The sequence below is a fragment of the Sminthopsis crassicaudata genome, chromosome 2, assembly GCF_048593235.1.
Source record: "Sminthopsis crassicaudata isolate SCR6 chromosome 2, ASM4859323v1, whole genome shotgun sequence".
Taxonomy (NCBI): Eukaryota; Metazoa; Chordata; class Mammalia; order Dasyuromorphia; family Dasyuridae; genus Sminthopsis; species Sminthopsis crassicaudata.
Genome location: NC_133618.1, coordinates 36,029,121 through 36,050,232, shown reverse-complemented (window position 1 = coordinate 36,050,232; position 21,112 = coordinate 36,029,121). Strand labels below are relative to the sequence as shown.

Genomic DNA, 21,112 nt, shown 5'->3' with positions numbered 1-21,112 from the left:
AATAAAAGAACTAGAAATTATGGACATATCTTTTAAGTAGTTAATGGCTGAATGTGAGGTTAATGGAATTCTATGGAGGTGAAAGAAATGACAAAAATCATGGTTTCAAAGAAACCTGGGAAGACTTGTATAAATCAATGAAGTGGACAAAATGAGAACAATTTGTTCAATTAAAAAGATTTGATGAAAAACAGGTTCCTTATCTCCTTTCTCCCCAAAATAAAAGGAATAGACAAGAAAAAGAAGTAGGGAAAGGGGAGGGATTATTAAATCATTTTAAAATGCACAGAAAAAAGTGGAAGGCAGATAGATTGAAAGACAGGCTAGAGGATTTTGAAAGTTACATGTTGAATTTATTATATTGTTAAAAACAATAAAGGAAAAAATAAATTTACTCTACCCTTTTCTACTTCTTAAACCATAAATTTATCACATTTGTGCCCCAAATTTTGTGATCAGAGTAAAAAGCATATAGTTATGACAAATCTCACTAATTAACTTATATTATGCATCATCTTGGGGCAAATTGTTACTTATAGTATTCTTGATTGTTGTTCTTTTCTGATTTAAAAATTATTTCTCCAGCCTTTCACCACTGGCATTATACTTGTTGGTTTCTTGTTTTTGAATGTATCAACACTGACATCATTTTCTTCCCTTCTTTTCTCTCCCTCCACAGCCCAATGCATTATGCACTAGATCCTAGAAGCATTAGATTTTGTACAAAAGGCACACTTTCTTTTTTTTATTAATTTATTTTATAATTATAACATTTTTTGACAGTACATATGCATAGGTGATTTTTTACAACATTATCCCTTGTACTCCCTTCTGTTCCAAATTTTTCCCCTCCTTCCCTCCATCCCCTCCCCTAAATGGCAGGCATTCCTATACATATTAAATATCTTATAGTATATCCTAGGTACAATATATATGTGCAGAACCGAATTTTGTTGTTGTTGTTGCAAAGGAAGAATTGGATTCGGAAGGTAAAAATAATCTAGGGAGAAAAACAAAAAATGCTCACAGTTTACACTCATTTCCCAGTGTTCCTTTTTTGGGTGTAGCTGATTCTGTCCATCACTGATCAATTGGAATTGGATTAGCTCTTCTCTATGTTGAAGATATCCACTTCCAGCAGAATACATCCTCATACAGTATTGTTGTTGAAGTGTATAGTGATCTCTTAGTTCTGCTCCTTTCCCTCAGCATCAGTTGATGTAAGTCTAAAAGGCATACTTTCTATAACTAAGCTTTTAAGATGATGAAAATGTTGGCTAACATCAATCTCAACTGTCTTTGAATTTTAGTTAGAACTCAGATTTTCTAGAACTAAGAAAGTATGAAATGGACTTTTCCTTTCAGAAGACAAAAGCCTATTTGTTCAGTAGGACTATACTGAGGGACAGGACCTAAAGGTAAGGTGAAGAACTTAGCACATGTCAAAAAGAAGCTGACCCTGAGGGACTCTAGTGAAATTCAAGCTAAAAAAAGCTACAAATAAGAGTAGTAGGAGTAGTTATTTTGGTCTACTTTTTTTTTTTTTTTTTTGAAAAAGCCCTGACTTTGTCAAGGAAAAGGACACTAATTGCTGGAAATCTCTATGTGGATAGGTAACAGGAAATTCCCTAAGCCCTTGACAGATGGGGACAATCATGAGGCTTCCCTTCCAACTGTGACCTAGAAATTACACACACACATCCATCAGTCTTACCATATGCTACAAATACCATCTTAACTGTGTCACCCTATATCCTCATCTTTCTCCTATCTATCATTCCACAAATATTTAATTCAATATGCATGACCAAAAAAAAGTGAGATCAAGATATTTAAGTACAATGTAAAGTTTAGTTTAATGTATAATGTTTAAGTATTATGTAAAATAAAATCCTATTTACTGCCTCACATATGTTTTCACTTGATGTAGGATGTCTGTTTTCTTTTTCAAATATTGTCTTGCAGTCTTTGATCTTTGACATTATTTAAAAAAAACATATTGATATAACACAATATTTCATAACAGTCAAATAAACCTCCCTAGAAAATAGTTTATGAATTGCTAACAAAAAGGAAGAGCAGCTAGTTGGTGCAGTAGAAAGCACCTAGTATAAAATCAGGAAGGCTAATCTGAGTTCAAATCTAGCCTCAGACACCTACTGTGTAACCCTAGCCAAAACTTTTAACCGTTTGCTTTAATTTCCTTGTCTGTACAAATAACCTAGAGAAAGAAATGACAAATCACTCTGGTATCTTTGCCAAGAAAACCCCAAATGAAATCACAAGGAATTGGACACAACTGATATGATTCAACAACAAAATGGAGAGAAGGGCCTTTAACCAATTATGTAGTACTAATAATTCTACATTTCGCCAACTTCTTACCTGTTTTACTTTATATTGTGATCATAGATTGTTTTTTTTTTCCTTTCCTACTATAGCATATACCCACACACCACTTCAAATCAACATTATTTCCTTTAAGATCTTCTAGTTAGGTTCATAATCAAATTCATGGGATTTGAATATAGAGAAACAACATCGGTAGATATCTAGTCTAATTTATAGCAAAAAAAAGAATTACCAATTTGACTCTTGGTTGAAAGTTGTAGCTTTGGGGTCCCCTCTAGGACCAAATCATGACTAGGATCTTTTGAGGGCTTAGTCTATCAAATCTCTTATTAATATTTCTTTGAATTATGGATATTTAGCTAGTTATTCACTTCTTCCCCTAAATCATCTGTCTCACAATTTTCCCATCCTACTTTGTTTTCAATCATATATTCTTTGCCCTTACAACTTTCCTACTAGAGTATTTTCCTAGTCTAACCACCTGGAGTCAGTTAAAAGAATTTGAGTTGGGAGAGACCTTATAGGCTATGTAGTCTCTTTATTGTACCTTCATAGGAATAGCCTCTGTTATATCTTGACAAGTAAAGTGGTTAGATGACATAGTGGATGAAATGACACAATATGTCATTGAGTCAGAAAGATCCAACCTAAGACACGAGCTGTGATCCTGAACAAATCACCTGAACTGTCTGCTTCAATCTCTTCATCTGTACAATGGAGATAATTAAAGCACCTACATCCCTGGGTTGTTTAAGTATGAGATACTTATGAAGTACTTTCAAAACCTTAAAGTGCTTATGTAAATGGCAGCTTTTGCAATTAGCTAACTATGATCTTTCATTTACCATTTAGGACCACTAGTGTTAGGGAAACTATTAACTCTTGAAGAAGTCTACTCTGCCTTTGGCTAGGTCTACTGTCATGCTTTCTCTTAATATAATAACTTACTTTTTTAATGTAGCCCACTAGAAAATCTTCTCCAGATTTGAATTTATCTATGAATGAATGCTTACTTGAAAACACAGCTCACAGTTCCAACAAATGTATTTACCTTTATCAGACAAACATAAGACACACTAATTAAAAAAAAGTTAATCAAATAGCACAGTAAAGAAAGCAACAACAACAAAAAAAAAACCCATGGAGTGCATATCCCACAGGTTACAAAAACGGTTGGAAATATTCACATAGTACTCACATGAGCTGGGAAGACAAATGGAAGGCACACACAAAGGGACACATGTTAAGGGAAAAAAATAAGGTACAGATGTAGCCACAGCACATGTATGACTGGAACAATGCATCTCTGTTTTCTGGTGATTGTCACATTTCAACTCTATTGTGTTGCTTCTGATGATTTCATGTTTACTGAGTGAGACTGTGCAGGGGTTCCAGCATTAAGGGATACCCTTCTGTTCTCTGTTCTTAACTGAAGTACAATGTTTAGAAGTCCTTAATTTATAAGGGGAAGACTACTATTCTTAATGCACAACTTGGAATTATTAAATACATGACATTTGTCTGGGGAACTAACAAACGCCAATAAGATGCTCTCTGAAGCTGTCTTTTCTTTTGAATCCAATTGTCGGATGATGATTTTAAACCCATGGCCCTCATCATGATCTGACTTTGGGTTAGACCAATCCTCATAACTCCTCTGTTGAAGATCATAAATCTATGTCCTCAAAAAGCATCATCTTAAACAATGGCTCTTAAGCTTCTATGGAAGCATACATATATATATATATATATATATATATATATTTAATTATAGCTTTTTATTGACAAAACATATTCATGGGTAATTTTTCAACATTGACCCTTGCAAACACTTCTGTTCCAACTTTTCCCCTTCTTCCCTCAACCCCTCCCCTAGATGGCAGGTAGTTATGGGAATATATGTTGACGGGGGCTTTAGATCCATCTTATATTTAAGATCTCTGAATAGCAGGCAACTCAACTCGAACTGAGGGCTAAAATGAGATTCAGTTGAAACATGTAGGTTAAACAATCTCATCTTTACTTTTACGCCCAATTGCTGCTTTTCACTTAGACTCAAGCTTTTCAAGTTTCCTTACATATAATAAACTGAAATCTGCCTCTTTACAACGTCTACTTTTTCATTTCTAGGTAAAAGTAGAGTAAGTTAATCTATCTTCCATATGAATTCATTTTGATTCTCACCTTGTCTCTCTGAATAGTTTCCTAAGAAAGTATATTAGGTTCTCAGAACTCTGCTCCCTTGGTAGCAACTCATTTGACTTACGGTGAGGTTACTGTCAGTTACCTTAAAAGAGTTTGTCTCTGAATGAATTTTAATTCATTTATAGATGAGTATCATGCTGTTCTTTTTCTAAACTTTCCCAATTTTCTTAAATTTAAATGGACATTACTTCAGTATAAATTATCTGATATGGCCCGAACCTGAATATTTTCCTACAATGTTTTTATTCAAAGGGGACAGGGGAGGTTTTATGAATTTCATTATGTACAGTAATGTTTGAACATGGCAGTTGTCTCCACTAAGAATTCTGAGGTTCTTTGAGTACAATTATCACACTGGAATGGCATCCTTTGAATATAAAATGAAATGGATCTTGAATTCTGGTCAGTTTTCCCATACTAAGTAAATAGAACAGGCACCTCATTGAATGAATTCTCTCACATGAATTAAGTTTCCTTCTACTTGAAACCTTTTGAATATTATATATAAATGCTTTCTCATTAGTATGAAATATTGATGGTAATTTAGGCTTTGATAATACTTGAAGTATTTCACATTTATTTATATGGATTCTTTTATGTATTTTATGGCTTCCTAACATTAAGTAATTCAAATTGTATTTCTCCACTATGAGTTATTTTATGTGTATTAAGATTTCCCATCTGGTTAAAGGCTTTTCCACATTCATTACAGATGTAGAGTTTCATTCCCTTATGAGTTATGGAATGTCTATTAAGTTTTCCTTTCTGGATGAAGGTTTTCCCACATTCATTACACTGAAAAGGTCTCTCCCTGGTATGACAGACTTGATGGTAAGTTAAACTTTGTTGATTGGTAAAAGCCTTTCCACATTCATTACATTTATAGGGTTTCTCCCCCGTATGGATTCTCTTATGTCTTTTAAGACTTCCCTTCTGGCTAAATGCTTTCCCACATTCATTACATTCATAGGGTTTCTCTCCAGTATGAGTTATTTTATGCATAGTCAGGGTTCTCTTCACATTAAATGACTTACCACATTCATTACATACATATGGTTTCTCTCCAGTATGAACCCTCTTATGTATATTAAGGTTTCCCTTTGTGGTGAAGGCTTTCTCACATTCATTACATTGAAAAGTTTTCTCTCCTGTATGAAATATTTGATGATGAATTAGGCTTTGGTGATTGGTGAACGCTTTTCCACAATCATTACATTTATAAGGTTTCTCTCCTGTATGGATTCTCATATGTCTTTTAAGGTTTCCCATGACAATAAAAGCCTTCCCACATTCATTACATATATAGGGTTTCTCTCCAGTATGAATTCTTTTATGTCTATTAAGGTTTGCTCTCTGAGTAAAAGCTTTCTCACATTCATTACACTGAAAGGTTTTCTCTCCAGTATGAAATATTTGATGATGAGTTAGACTTTGATAATTGGTGAATGCTTTCCCACATTCATTACATACATAGGGTTTCTCTCCAGTATGAATTCTCTTATGTGATTTAAGACTTCCATTCCATCTGAAGGCTTTCCCACATTCATTACATACATAGGGTTTCTCACCAGTATGAATTCTCTTGTGTTTGTTGAGATCTCTTCTCAGGATGAAGGCTTTCCCACATTCATTACATTCAAAAGGCATCTCACCTGTATGAAATCTCTTATGCGTTCTAAGATTTCCCTTCAGGCTGAAGGCTTTCCCACACTCATTACATATATGTGGCTTCTCTCCAGTATGAATTTTCTTATGTACCCTAAGGGAAGCACGGTATCTGAAACCTTTCCCACATACATTACATTCCAAGTGGTTTTCTCTAGTATGACTGATTTTATGTGTCTTAAGGATTCCTCTCTGGCTAAAGCCTTTCCCGCATTCATTACATTTATAGGGTTTCTCACCAGTATGAATTATTTGATGTTGTTTAAGAGATGAATGGTATCTGAAGCCTCTTCCACAGGCACTACATTCAAAACGTTTCTCTCCAGTATGAATTAGTTTATGTGCACTAAGACTTCCTTTCTTGCTGAAGGCTTTGTTACATTCATTACATTTATGGGGTTTCCCCTGAGGGTAGGTTCTATGGTAATAAATAAGGTTCGACTTATAGCTGAAGGGCTTCTTGCATTTACTATATTTGAGTTTCTTCCCAATGGAGATTCTCTTAGGTTTAAGTGGGTCAAAAAACTGCTTTAAACTCCTTCCAAGTGTGCTGTATTTAGGAAGACTTTCTCCTACATGAACTTTCTGTTGTGGAATAACAACTGACCCCAGGTTGAGCTTTCTCCCAAATATATTATATTCATGAGCAGATTCATTAAGGATTGTTACCTCCTGAGACTGTGTTTCTTGGTTTCCTTTCTGCCTATCTAACCTGTCACCACAATCCCAAGTTTCTCCCCATATGGAATGCCAGGGGCCTTCCTTTACAAATTTCTCTTTAAATAGTTCTCCCAAAAAAATATCCTGCTTCCCAGTTGACTCCTTGGTTTCACATCTTGTCTTCTGACTAAGGGAATCTGAAAACAACAAAAACATGTCAATATCCATTTTCTCCCTGGTTGGAAAGTCTTTTTACTTAAAGTTAATTAATATGGAAAAAGCAGAATAATCATTGCTACCAGGGAATTTTAAGCCCAACCAAAGGGATCTATCTTAGGCTCTAAATTTAACATTTTAATCAGTGACTTGGAAGAAAACAGAGATGGCAGGTGTATCAAATATGGGGATTATCAAAAGCTGGCAAGGAAATAGTTACAGTACACCTAGCTGCTAGGAAGCTAATTTAGTGATTGATACCTCTCAAGACTGCATCTTTTGCTTTCCCTTCTGTCAGTCTAACCTGATATCACAATCAAAAGTTTTTCCCTTTATGGAGCTCCCTATGTAGTTAGAAAGAAATATTTTCATTCTGAAAATCAGTTTTTGATAAACTGCAAGATAATTTCCAGGAAAATACAGGAATAAACCTACTAGATGACCAATGATTTGTAATTGCTTAGGGGAAAAAGTGTTGATTCCTACATTAAAGCATAAATTCACTAAAAAAAGAGATTATGCAAACTAACATTTTTATAAGATATAACATTTATAACATATAACATTTATGACATATAACATTTTTATAAGATGAGTGAGCTGGTGGATAAGGAATTACTGTAGGCATCAAGGTAGCTAGATTTCAACAACCTATTTGGAAAATCTTATTTCTCAGGAGATAGTTGATGAATAGATTACACAAATGTGGGTTAGATGAGAGTAAATTTGTAGATGCTCAAATAATCTTTCCCCAAGTCTCAAATATGGATTTGTTGTGAATCTGCAATATATTTCTTTTTGTTTTATGCCTGAGAACTGTGGACCTGGCCTTTCCCCATTCATCATTTTTGATCAAACAACAGAAGACACTCTAATTTGCACAAAGAAAGGCAATCTGGCTTGGTGGTTTGAGAGTCTGAAAGACCCAGGATCAATTTCCTCTCTGTCATATGTTATCTAGGCAAATCATGTAACTTCTGTGTTCTAGGAAACTTCCACAGTCTAGAAGAATCACAGAAAGGACCAACATGCATTGGCATTTTCTTTACCTTATCCTTATTTAATATAAAAAACTAATGAAATCAAAGAGAATATTCTTACCAATATTGCTGAAATGAAGGTATATGAGATAGCTAATAAAAATTAGGATTAAAAAAAAACTCAAGGAGATGGGCTAGAAAAAACAATTTGCTATTTAATAAATGCATATTCCTGTACTCAAGACATTGACTGTACAAATGGAAGATTATAGATACATAGTTGAGAAATAAATTCAAAAGGCCTGGGATTTTAGGTGATCCCAGGGAAAATATGGACCACCAATAAGCAGTGATTTCTGCTATTCTTAAGCTATTCTTATGAACAGGGAGAGGTACTAGCCAGATAACAGAGAAATAAAGTAGACAAATAAGGTTGTATGACAAATATGACAAGACCCAATGAAAAATCATTATTCTCTAGATGTCAGCCTGGAAAGAATTCCCCAAAGTTACCAAAGGGATCTATCCTAGGCTCTGAATTTAACATTTTAGTCATGACTTGGAAGAAAACACAAATGGCAGGTTTATCATATGTGTGGATGATCAAAAGCTAGTGAGACTGCTTAATACAATGGAATATAGGTTAGGATGACCAAAGGTCCTGACAGACTAAAATGTTAAGTTCAATATAATAAGCTTAAGCTTATGATGTTTATATATAAAGTCCTATACTTGGGTCACAAAACATCAGAAACACAAGTTAAAGGAGGAAGGGCTCCCTCATCAAAGTTCACTAAAAAAAAAAAAAAGCAGATTTTAATGGATTGGAGTGTAGCATCACAGCATATCAGTGGTTTGATTTGACAGTTAGAGCACCTAATGTGATTTAAGGACAATTCAGGTGAATTTCACAATATTCTACCCTGACACATTAGCAAACTAGCTAATGTAACTTTAGGGTATACAAAGTGGCTTGGGGTCCCGTGCAAGGGAAGTGATATTCTGATTCTATTCTGTCCTGAGGATACCAACATCTGGAGTGTTCACTTCTGGTAGGAGAGGGCAGAGTTCATCTAGAAGTGTGTGCCTGGGAGATGGAGAGGGTTACTGAAGGGAAAGAGGAAAGGAGATAGGAATAAGTATAAAAGTCAGAAAACAACAAAGGATTGGCAGAAGTGGCTTAGGATCAGATTCATGGCTTTCATCTCACAACTGAGTTATTTAGCCATTCAAATGCCCACAGTTATTTCATCTTCTAATCTAACAACCCCTTCACAGATGACATTATGATGTTCCCAAAACATAAACTTCATCATAGCATTTCCCTTTCCAATAATTGTTATTACCTTCACCCATATAATATAGCCAGTTCACAAAGGAAACACTGAAGGGAATCCACAGGGCATCATAAGCTCCAGTCAAACTGTCACTATTGCCTAGAGTGCTTTTTATATTATTCTTCTCTATCAAAAATGCTTCATTCCTTTTTTCACCTAATCAAATTCCAATGGGATCTTCTGGGGGAAGGGGATATTTAAAATGGAGATGTTTGGAAAGTTGATGTAGATGTCTGGAGATGTCCAGGCAATGTGGATTTGGCACCTTCTATAAGAGGAGATGTAAGAGATAAGAGAGAATAGAAAGAAGATGAGAAGGATGAAAGGGGGTAGAAAGAGTGGAAGAGAAATAGAAGAATGAGGGGGAAAGAGATGAAGGAGATAAGAAAAAGAAAGGATTTTTGTACACTGTAAATTCCAGAAAAGCAGTTCTGAAAAGAGGTGTTAAAGTTGTAAAGAAAAATGAAATAGGAGGAGAGTAAATTAGGGATTCTGAATATAAGGTAAGGGTTAGCATTAGAAAAAAAGAAAAATTTTTCTAAAAGTGATTAAGAATGAGTGGAAAATGATCAGAAAAGTGATATTTTAAGTGAGAGGGGAGAAAACTCAAATGAAATAGAAAGAGTACTTCTTCAAAGACCTAAGAACCCTTTAGGAGAGCTCCCTGTCCAGCAGGGACCAATGACTATTTGTGATGGTGCTTACAGTGTTTTCCACTTGTTAATTCTTCACTTACTCACCTAGGAAAGTGCTAATCAGAACTCCTCCCTCTGCCTTCCATGGTGCTTCTATTCTTTCCATCTGGGAAATTACATCTGGTATGGAAAGAGGAACACCTCCTTGGGGAAGGGGGGAATAAAGGGAGAGTGAGGAGGTCACAGATAGAACTCAGAATTCAATCTTTCTCACTAGGGAATAAAAGGCATGCAAGGCAAGACCAGATGGAGTACTAAGGTCTCCTGAAGTCTCCATATTGTATTATCAAAAAGTATGAGGGAATGGGTCACCAGCTCAAAGGAAATGATTCTATTCTAATACATTCTTAGCCTAAAGAAAATGCAAACTGGTGACATCTTCCAAGTATCTACACTAGCTCTTTGGGGGCAACTCATTGATTTGAAGGAATAGCCAGTAATAGAGATATGCAGTCCTAAGGATAGCCCACTAAAGCTACTGATGATTTCCCATCATACAATACATTTTTTCATTTAAGTAGTGACTCGGTACCAAACATCTGTGAAGATACTCTCTATCATATGTATTCATAACATTATCCTTTCATGAGAAAGGAAGTACTTCAGGAATCAATCAGCCACAAGGAAATGAAGGGAAGTTGATAAGTCCATCTGGGGGAGAGCTGACCTTACCGAGGGAGACAAAATTCTCATAGTTCTCCAGCATCACATCCCAGTACATGTCCTTCTGAGAAGGTTCCAAGAGCCCCCATTCCTCCCAGGTGAAGTCCACAGCCACATCCTGGAATGTCAATGGAATCTGAAATAGCAAACAAGACACCTGATCACTGGGGATCAGACTCAGGGAGAATAAGGGGAAGACATGAAGTTAACAGAAGGTAAAATTAGCACTGTTCCTCAAAGCATGATTTTAATATTTCTGGAGAAATGGCTTATTGGATGCGTCATTTTATGCTAGACTCAATATTATAGGAAAGTTTCCTGCTAAAAGTCAGCCTTACATATGAGCTCCCACATTGAGCCCAAAGTGAATCATGCTTGCAAACTCCTGTCATGGGAACAATTTCCTAACCTATGCTTCCACCCAAATCAGTTTTTCCTTAAAAGGTATTGAGACCGACCTTCTCTATCACAAAAAAAGGGCAACATTGGGGCAGATGGAGCATGTTCTTTCTGCCTCTGAACTCCTTAGGGTACAGCGGGAGAGAGAACAGCACTAGTTAGGGCATGAGTTTGTAACCAGACACTTCAAAGACAATGTCACAAAAGGCAAAAAAATTATTTCAATTCCATGGAAATAAAATGCTTTTGCTCAAAAAATGCATATGTGTAGAATAAAAAAAGGGAGAGAAGTACTGTAGAAGGAGCAATTGCTTTGAAATCAGAGGACCTGTATTCAAATCCTATCTCTGAGACTTATGATACCTGTGTGGTCTTGAACAAGACACTTGTCCTCCCTGACCCTCAGTTTTCTCAAATGTAAAGTGAGAGGCCTGGAATTCATGGCCTCTGAGGTCTCTTCTAGCTTCAGATCTGTGACACCAAGAGAAGATGTACTTGTGAAATTTCTGTGCGTGCTGCAATCCCCTGATTCTAACACATAAGTGGGAAAGGATATTAGCAAAAATTTTCAAAAGATTTTATGTATTCACATACTAGCTCTGCTAATTTCTACCTATGTGATCTTTCCCAAATCACAACCCTTCGGTCCTGTTTGTCATCTATAAAATGAGGTACTTGGACTACATGGATGGCATGGGATATCCCTTCCAGTTCTGAATCAACAAAATGTTATTAATTTATATACTAATATGCTATACTAGCATACTAATTTATAATTTGCGCCCTCATCGTTGCTTTCGATAAACACAAAACTATCCAGGTTTAACAATGTGAAACCTTCCTAGCCAGAACCACTCATTTATCCTGTTTCACTTGTAGGTTTTCTGGAACTGTACAATATAGAGGATATAAACAACAATAAAATGAAGGTTTGTATAATGTATCAAAATTTATGTGAATGTGTCCTGCTGCCTCAATAGACTCTTTGATGACAGAAATTAGGTTTTAGATTTATTTAGCTCAACACTGACTACACACTGGATTGAACATACCAATGAGTAGTCAAAGGGGCAGTCAGAATAAAAACTCTGAATAAGCAGGATAAGACCCAGATGAACTTGAGTAAAAGAATTCATCTGTCACCTGTGCCTCAGCTTCTTCATCTATCAAATTAGGATATTAAACTATTCTTTCCAATTCTAAAGATCTCTATATATTCTGTCATCTGGAAGAATCCCACCAGTCTTCAATGGACAAGAACTGAGATTCAGATCCTAGATGCAACTTGATCAAAGACAAGGTAACGAGAATGTTCTACACTTTGAGAAAAAAAGATGGCATTTCAGGGAAGGGGATAAAAAGGCCTAACTCACCTGGGATTGGGCTGTTAGGAGCACTGAAGTCATTTCCATCTTTCTTGGGGAATTGTTCTTTCTTGGAGAAGAGCAGAGTACTCACTAAGAAGCCAGAACTGCAGGAGGAGAAAGAAATCAGGATGGCGAACAGTACTGCTTTGTTTCCCTAAATCTTTTAGGGGTAATTTCCCTTCTCTCCACATGCTCATTGTAATTACAAAGGGAGGACCATTTGGCTGGGTTGTGTGCATGACTAATCAGAGAAAAATATGTGAATTAAAGGATTTAATCAGAAATTCCGGCCACAAACAAACCACAGATTTTGTCCCTTGGATCACCTGTGCTACTGAGAGATCCTAAGATGCAGCAAAGAACATGAAGGACAAATTCCTTTCCTTGAGAATATATCTGAACTCAGCTAGCATCAGTCAGATTCTCTCCCTAACTTCCCTTTTCCCTTCCGTGGTCCTTATAGTGCTCAAATCATCTAAAGTATAGAATTGTAAGTATGGATAATTTCCTGTCCAGTAACTACTCTAAAAGCCCCTTAAAAATGAGAGGATATTCCTAACATAGGTCAAAGATGAACGTTTCTAGTGTAAAAAGGGAAAACTAGGAAGTGTCACTGGAGTAGACCTGCAATCACCTTTTCTAAGCTGGCAGAATTTCAGCTTTCTTTCTATATCCGGTTAGTTTTAAAACATATCATTTAATATTTTAAATACATTATCTTTTGGATATTATTTTGGATATTTATTTTGTGTGTGGGGGGGGAGGTTGTTTTGTTTTGTTTTTACAGATTTTGCCTTTTCCTTCCTTCCAAGTGTGAACTTTGATTAAAATACATTCACGCGGAAAAGATTCAAGAATAGCAAGTGAGCAGAAGCAGCTAGTTGTGCCTCTGTGGAAAAGGACCACTTGGACACAGAGCCTCACTCACCAAGCCACTGACAGTCATGGGAGAGGCGGGTTTTTGGAGACATTCTCAGGGGTAAACAACATGAGAGGTGCCAAAGGACAGGGCAATCCCAGTTTTCAAAAATGGAAAATTTATATACTACAGGCCAGCGAGCTTGCTTGCTTTCTAGCAAAATTCTAGACTGTCAACTTTAGTGAGCATTAAGAACTATTATATCATTAAAACTATTAATTTAATAATCAGCGATCATTAATGGCTAATTATCATTCTGCTTATTCGGGAGGACAATGAATTTAATGAGTATTAAAAACTTCAGGAGACATCTAGAAGAGGGAGCAGGGATCCTGGAGGGGCAGTAGGGCCTCTTCAAGCACAGCTTCTATTAGATTAATGTCCATTTTTTGATTGGGATGAGGACTAGCCTGGGAGATTTTGATCCAGCAAGGCCCTCTTGGCTACACTATTATCTGACCACCCTGCTCACCTGTCTCCTCCTGGTCACTCTCCCCTCCCCAGGTGTTCATGATCCCTTCCCCAGGCTTCTTCTGGGCTCCCTCTCCCTCACCTCTCACCTATGAAATGTCACCATTTCTCTTCCCATCTCATCCCTACAGCCCCGCCTCCACTCCCTCAGCCACTGCCCCAGCACAGGCTCCTGCCTCTTCTCTCTCCACTCTCACACAGAGGGATTCTCCCAAAGCCTGATCTCACCTCTCTCTCCCCTACTCCAAAAGCTCCAGTAGCTCCCTACTGCTCTAGAATCCAATACGACGTCCTCTGATATTTCTCACACATCTCTAGGGTTCTTCCCCCTGCCCTGGACCCTCTGGTTACACTGGACTCCTGCTGCACCTCTCCCACAACCCTCCCCCCCCCACAAGGTGGGCTATCCCCAGCCTTGGGGGTCTCGGCCTGGCCAGCCCCTCCAGGCTCTCCCAGCTCCCCCTGAGTCTCAGCTGCAATCCCACCTTCTGTAGGAGGCCTTGCCCTGTCCCCTCCTCTCTCTCCCTCACCCCTCCTTCCCATGGAGACCACCTTTCACACCCTCTACAAGCCCCTGCCGTGGGTGAGCACGGAATCCGTTTGTTCTGCCTCTTTGCTAGTCTCTCCACCACTTGGTTAGGTGTAGACAGCCCGCAAAGCAACCCACGGACCCCGCTGTGCCGCTAGGAAACGTATGAATGAAACTGACAATGAAATTGTCAGACTAGCCCGTTACTGCAGCTCCTGCACCGAGCTCCTCGCAGGCACCTGGGGACCGACCCGCGGTCCCTACATCCAACAGGGGAACTCCTGCCTCTCTTTGGACGCTCAGCACAACCCAGTCACACACCCAGGCGGCGTCTAATCAATGCTGGCTGATTGACTGATCTATCCGGCCGGCCCTTCCCGGGCTCAATCTTGAGAGGGCCTCTTTCTTTCTAGAGGGCTCCACTGTCACCTCTGCAAAGGGACCCCCAACTTCTCTCCAGGGCCAGTCTGGGCTTGGTTGGACTCCTGGCCCCCTCTTTCCCTTCTCCCGCCCCTGCCCGTCCTGCTCTGCACATGCTCACGTTCACACACACACATTTACACACTTTCGTGTGCAGGAGCGCTCACCCACAGAAACGCTTCCTGCGGGAGCACCCTTACCTACATAGGTGCATGACATACGCATGATAAAAGCATGTATTCAGGCGCACCCGCCCGCCCGCACAACAAACGCACGTATATTTTCACTTTCACCTGAGTGCAAAATAAAACTCATTTTCACACACACTCTTTTCGGCCAGCACACAGCCACGCCCACTTCCGCAAGAACGCGGGCAATCTGGTCCCTTCTCCTCCCCTCCCCTCACCCGCCAGCAGCGAGAAGGATCGCCTAGTGCTCCGGTCGCGGATAACCCGGCCGCTTCCTCACCCGAGTACGGCGCCTGCGCGGAATCTACCAGAAACTACCATTCCCAGCATGCCTCTCGATGGGGGGCGGTCTGCGTCGGCTGGAAACCTGGGAGACCCATGGACCGGATTGGAGAGGATTTTTCCAGCTAGATTCTGGGAAATGGATGCCAGTCTGGTCTTGTTCATTTCTAACTCCTCGGAAAACTCGGGGAAGGGGCTCGAAGGGACTGCTCTGCATTGGCGCCCCTCTGGGCTGCCCTCTTGTTCCGAACCACACAAAGAGAAACTTCCCTGCTCAGCTTCTTACGTGCAAAAAGAAAACAAATGTCTCCAGGGGTGGGCACAGGGCTGCCCGCTGATTTGGGGGGGTCTACACTCTCATCCCTTCTGGGGATTCCTACCTGGAAGACAACAGAGTATGGCCCCTCATTCTCTGGGTAATCCCACTCTGGAAGAGGGAAATGCTTTGAGCAGCACCAGGTTTTCACTGTGAGATTTATGCCCAGCTATTTCTCAGGGACCCCAGAGCCAATGTGGTGCAGCCTAAAGCATCCATTGGCTCCCTAGACAAGCTCATAACCCTGTTTCTTGTGTCTGCACTCCCGTGCCTGCCAGTTTGTGAAGAGTCTGAGTGAGGAGTCCCAGTGAGTTCCTGGCATGCCTTTCTTTGTGTAAATTTGTTTGAACTTTGGAACTGGCTCAGAATTATCTGATAGAATCCCAGGAAGCTCAAGAAGGTTCTGGTGCCTTAATTAAGGAATATCCTCTATGGCAGGCCTGTGTTTACCCTGGAAACCTGGCCAGTTCTGTTATGCCACAGTTCTCAGTCTCCTTAATTATCCTGACCAAGTCCTGACTCAGTTTCTCTGCTTCAGCTAAAAGTTCAGTCCCGCAAAACCTCCCCTCCCTCTTTATCAGAATACTTGACAAGGATAAAAGATCTTATGTTTTAGAATATCAAAATGCCTCTTCCCAGATACCATCTTATCAGAATGCTTCTCCCCTTATTCTGGGTGCCTCCCCCTGATTATGTCATCTCATCTCACTCCCCCCGGTCAGTCCTTTCCCCTCCCACAATCAGCACCCTGACTCTGCCCCTCCCTCAGTCTACGTGAGCCACGTGTATATGTTTTTGAGAACTCACTTGTTTGCTGGATTCTTGGAGCCAATAGTCTCATTCAGCTCTGGGACCAAACCATGGATCCATTGGTTCCTGTATATCTCTCCATTTAATAAATTATTAAATACTCTCTAATCTCTATCTTGCTCAGTTTCTCAGGCATTACAGTACCTGAGGTAAACATAATCCCCCTAAAGGAATAGACAAATGTTCTCCTTGGTGGGCCTCTTGTGATGAAGTATCTTGCTAGAGTTTCACATTAAATGAGCATATTTAGCATTGGGCCTTCTTTGTTCTCAGCCTTTAAAAACTGTTTAAGGAAAGAGATTTTGAGGATTTGGGCCAGGAAATCTTGTACAAACTTATCAAGCAATGGCTCCCACACAAGAATCTGAATACTTGTGGCTATAAGTCTTTCCAACCAAGGAATTCAGATGTTGACGCTTCCTCAGAATGGTGATGATAATGGTGTATGCTGTTTGTTTGTTTGTTATAATGGCCACTGTGTTTGTTAATTGGGTATTTTTTTATGCTGTGAGTTTCCTCTTCTCTTATGTCTTATTTAAATCAAGGTTCTGAGCAGTAATAAATTTGTACCTATCCTCTCTAAAGACTACACTTGTTGAAATGCGAATTTTGAACCTAGGTTAATCCAAGTTGAGACAATCAACTTGGAAACTATTCCCAAAAGACCCAGGGATGCCATGCTGTCTGTTCCTAAAATAGTCCAGATCACTTGTGGTTTTTCTGCATACAAAGCACTGCATGTTAAATCTTCCTTCTTAATGATGGAATTTGAACCTCAGCTTGGAAAAGGAGGAAAACAAGAAAGGCAGAGCGAGAAAAATCCTCTTGACAAGAATTCAAGAACCCAAGTTATCTGTGGCACAGAATAGGAAAGTTTATTTCTGAATATCACTAAGAAAGAGACTCTTAGTGGACAAAAGCCCCTAGTACAATCAGGAGATTTTGCAAAGACGTTTGTTGATGTTACCTAGTTTAATGGACAGATCCTAGAGCTTGGTGCAATTGAAACTATGGAGAATTTTAGAATTGAATGGGTGTCTATTTACCTCTATAGAGAACTTAATCAGTAGTGAGTGTTATCAATGGGGGTGGTCTTTCAAGATAACAGAATGAAGCTGGTTATCCTGTTTGCTTCTGGTGGGGGTCAGAAGCAAAAATTCAAGGAGGCTTCCCTTCATTCAGGCTTCCCTTGTCATTAAGACAGCTTCTGCTTGCAAACATCATTTTCGTCACTCTGAAATTAAACTTCTGTTTGTGTCCTGATTCTCCTGTCTCCATCCTGCATGTGTGGCATTGACCCCCAGAGTAGAGGATGGTACTAGTCAGATTGGTTGTGTGGTATGTGTGTATTTGGATGAAATCTGTGTGCCCAAGCCAATGCCATGGCTCTGATGGGAAGTGGTAATTGGACAAAGTGGGGAATAATGTAGACCAACATCTCTAGGACCTTCTGACAGTCAGTTCTAGAGCTTCTTGTTGAGTCAATGCAACCCTGTCTTGTGATCATCATACCATACACAGTGTTTGCAGGACTGGTATTTCTGGAATGAGTTCCAGCAAGGTCTCTGTTTGTAGTTAAGGGCAGGGGAAGAAAAATAAGTTGTTACTCACTAGCATAGGTGCAGGGGCCTTGGGTAGTGGTAAACAGGACATGGTTAATCACACATACATATACCCAGGTGCAAGGATCTTGGGTCCTAGTAGACTTGAGCTAGGAAGCTTGGGTCCTGATGCATGTTTCTATTCCTTGTTTTTCCTCAAAATCTGGCCAGTGGTTAAGAAATAATCATTTCTCTGGAGAGGTTCTAACCAATGAGCAAAGTATAAACATCTTCCTCTTTCCACTCCTCTTTCCTTATAAAATATCCATCTTGGAGTGACCCCTTAGACCAATCAGTCCCCTGATGTTGCTTGGTCCTCTCATGCTTTATATGACAACAAAGCCTTTTCCTTTGAGTTCAGTGTGCAGGTAATTCTTAACTATGGAACCTGCTCTCCCACTTTATGACTGGTCTTGAAAAAGTAGTTCTGAGAAATGAGCTGACGGCAGAGAAAGTTGATAAGGTAAAGGAAATAGCCAGAGATCACTAAATTATATTAAGGAATAGAGACTTAAAAGAAGGACATGACCACTATGTGGGATGGAGATCAGAGTAGAAAAGGCAAGAATGTACATTCCTTGATATTTTTCTCTGCATAGGAGAATAAGTTTTGGAATGGAGGGAACAGAACCAACAGAACTGGGGAGTTCAGATCCCCAATTACTGTCTCCAGTGATAACAAGAGCTAAGATTTTCTTGAGTTCAAGATACCAGGCTCAGATCAGTGACTGCCAGGCTTTCAAAATACAATGGTGAATGTGATTGCTGATTTTTGAAAGATCATAAGAACAGAAATTACTTCTGCCCAAATAATTGTCCTAACATTGCTTTCTCATTACACTTCTCTTTACTAATCAAGCTTCAATTTCTCTCCCCCAATTGTCTATTAAAACTTTTACTGGCATTATAGGGGTCCATATTTGTTTTGCAGGCTTATCTCATGCTGTGATAAACAACATTCTAATCAAACTGGGTAGAAATAGAGATGAAAATAGGCTTAATTTAAGAAAAAACACAACACAGCTAGGAAACTGCATACTATATACACTTGGGGGGATATGTCTACATGTGATTATGGAAAGCAGTGTGAAATTGTACCCCAAAGTCATTAATTACATATTCACTCTGACCAAGAGATACTATTCCTATGATGGGGTATTCAGGAAGGATCAGCATCTCTGATGTGAAGGCTGCCAAGCCCTTTCCAAGGCTGCTCATTCACCTTTGGTGCCCACCAACACGTCTCCCTGATTTTCATTTGTGGCTTCAAGAAACTGTAATGTATACAGTGGCCATACCTCAATAAAACCATTTCAGCAGACTAGCTAAAATAGGTTGAGGGTAATTGAAAGGCTGTATATCAGTCAATGATTTAGGGTAATGTCTACTTGAAGCATGTGAAAGCTTCCCCTGTTGGAATGGACAAATGAGAACACTTTATTCCAATGGCCATGAAAGCAGCTGAAGTAGACATTGAGGAATGCTTAGAGTTTGGTCAGACATCCAAGACACCAAGGTCATCCACTGCATCCTGGATCATTGTTTGTCATCCTAGCTTTTGTCCTGCTATCCCAGACTTTGAGGACTGTGGAAGAGAGAGGCTGAAGACTGTGCAACTCTGCCTCACTTACTCACATTACCCTGTGATATTATTGGTCTTTTTGGATATAAAGGGGAAAAAATAAACACTACTTGGCATACATCCCAAAGAGAAAGAATCCTGGGAACAAAACTATTCATAGTAGTTCTTTTGCAGTAATAAATAATTAGAACCATAGGGGATATTCATTAATTGGGAAATGGGTCGAACAAATTATAGTATATAATTTTTTTTTTTTAAAGGACACTTTCTCTATATCATCCAAAATAGAAGTACAGGAACCAGGGAAATTTTGATCTACTCTGTTTTCTGCTCTGGCCAGGATCAGCCTTCCTTAAATAACTTGGTGGCTTCTTGTGGGGATGGGCTGGGGTTCCCCATATTGATAATAGACTTAATGCAATTCAGAATTTCATAGCTCTAGGGATCTGTTAGTTTCAGCATCAGTGACCGAGGATTGTAGTATTAACATTCTACAAAATACTTAGGAAATGGATGGATTCAGAGAAATGTGGGAAAACCTGTAAGATCTTATGCAGATGGAAGTAAACAAAACTAGGAGAACAAATTTATACAATGACTTAAACGTGATAAAGAAAAAAGATTTAAGCACTGATCAGGGAGTAATCAAGGACAACTCCAAAAGACTCATGGTGAATCCTGCATTTTTAGACAAGGATTATATACGAATCTTGTGTGACCATACCAACTTGCTTAAGGAGAATTTTTTAAAATAATGATAAAATTGGATAGAATTGTGAGAGGAGAGAGGAGGTAGTAGCAATGCAGGACAAAAGTGTCAGTAAGGATTTTAAAATGTAAATAAAAAAGAGTACAGAGCCTCCAAGAAAAATAGACAAGAGAGACAGCTTTTGAGCTGAGGCACTAACAGTGTGTGTATGTCTACATCTGCATAGGGATATAAACATATACCTATAGATATGAGTGTTGTAAAGATACACACGTTATTTTATTTGTTTATAAATATGTATCTATCTTGTAATGGCACAACCCTAGACAAAGAGCATCAGGATTCTACAAGATTCTCCTGGTTCCATTCTCTTTCTGACTCTTTTTTCTCCTCTCTCAACTGTTTATCCCTCCTCCTTTTTTTTCTCTCTCTGCCGCGCTTTCTCTTGCCCAGTCCTCTGTCTACCCGCGTCGGTAGTCTGTCTGTCTCTCAACTCTTTCTTGCCCTATCTCTTGGATTTTTCCTCTATCTCTCACCGCCCGCTCTCTCCCAAAGTACCCTATCTCCTCCCAGGCCACTAATGCTCCCTCCTCCTCCTCGTCCCACTCACCCGGCTGTCGCGAGTCTCAGGTTCTTGAAGCTTGCCTCCAGTTCCACCTCCTAACTACATTTCCCAGTATTCTTTTCGAAGCGGGCCCTTGATCTCCGAGGTCTCGGCCTTATCTGGACTGAGTCGCAAGGCATGC

The 21,112-nt window shown here is 39.2% G+C and overlaps 1 protein-coding gene across 5 annotated transcripts; it reads right to left on the bottom strand.

The window, feature by feature from the left end:
* Nucleotides 1-735: 735 nt before the first annotated feature.
* Nucleotides 736-21,076, bottom strand: LOC141554144 (zinc finger protein 69 homolog). Of its 5 annotated transcripts, none has more exons than XM_074285729.1 (5): nt 20,977-21,076; nt 12,546-12,643; nt 10,783-10,909; nt 10,156-10,254; nt 736-7,079 (listed from the first exon to the last, which is right to left on the bottom strand). In XM_074285729.1, the coding sequence occupies exons 2-5, from the start codon at nt 12,582-12,584 to the stop codon at nt 5,161-5,163; spliced, it is 2,184 nt and encodes a 727-aa protein (XP_074141830.1). In that variant the 5' UTR covers nt 12,585-12,643; nt 20,977-21,076; the 3' UTR covers nt 736-5,160. The 5 variants fall into 5 exon arrangements, with proteins under 5 accessions (XP_074141830.1, XP_074141828.1, XP_074141831.1 ...); XM_074285727.1 differs by lacking the exon at nt 20,977-21,076 and adding an exon at nt 15,285-15,358; XM_074285730.1 differs by lacking the exon at nt 20,977-21,076 and adding an exon at nt 15,172-15,260.
* Between the last annotated feature and the right edge of the window lie 36 nt (nt 21,077-21,112).

What these genes read in the sequence shown, in the direction of transcription:
- LOC141554144 (XM_074285729.1), bottom strand. Translation starts at nt 12,584, where the DNA reads ATGGAAATGACTTCAGTGCTCCTAACAGCCCAATCCCAG. An exon ending in TCCTAACAGCCCAATCCCAG is followed by an intron (nt 10,910 to 12,545) that starts GTGAGTTAGGCC and finishes TTGCTATTTCAG; the next exon opens with ATTCCATTGACATTCCAGGA. An exon ending in TGAGAATTTTGTCTCCCTCG is followed by an intron (nt 10,255 to 10,782) that starts GTAAGGTCAGCT and finishes CCCTTCCCCAAG; the next exon opens with GAGGTGTTCCTCTTTCCATA.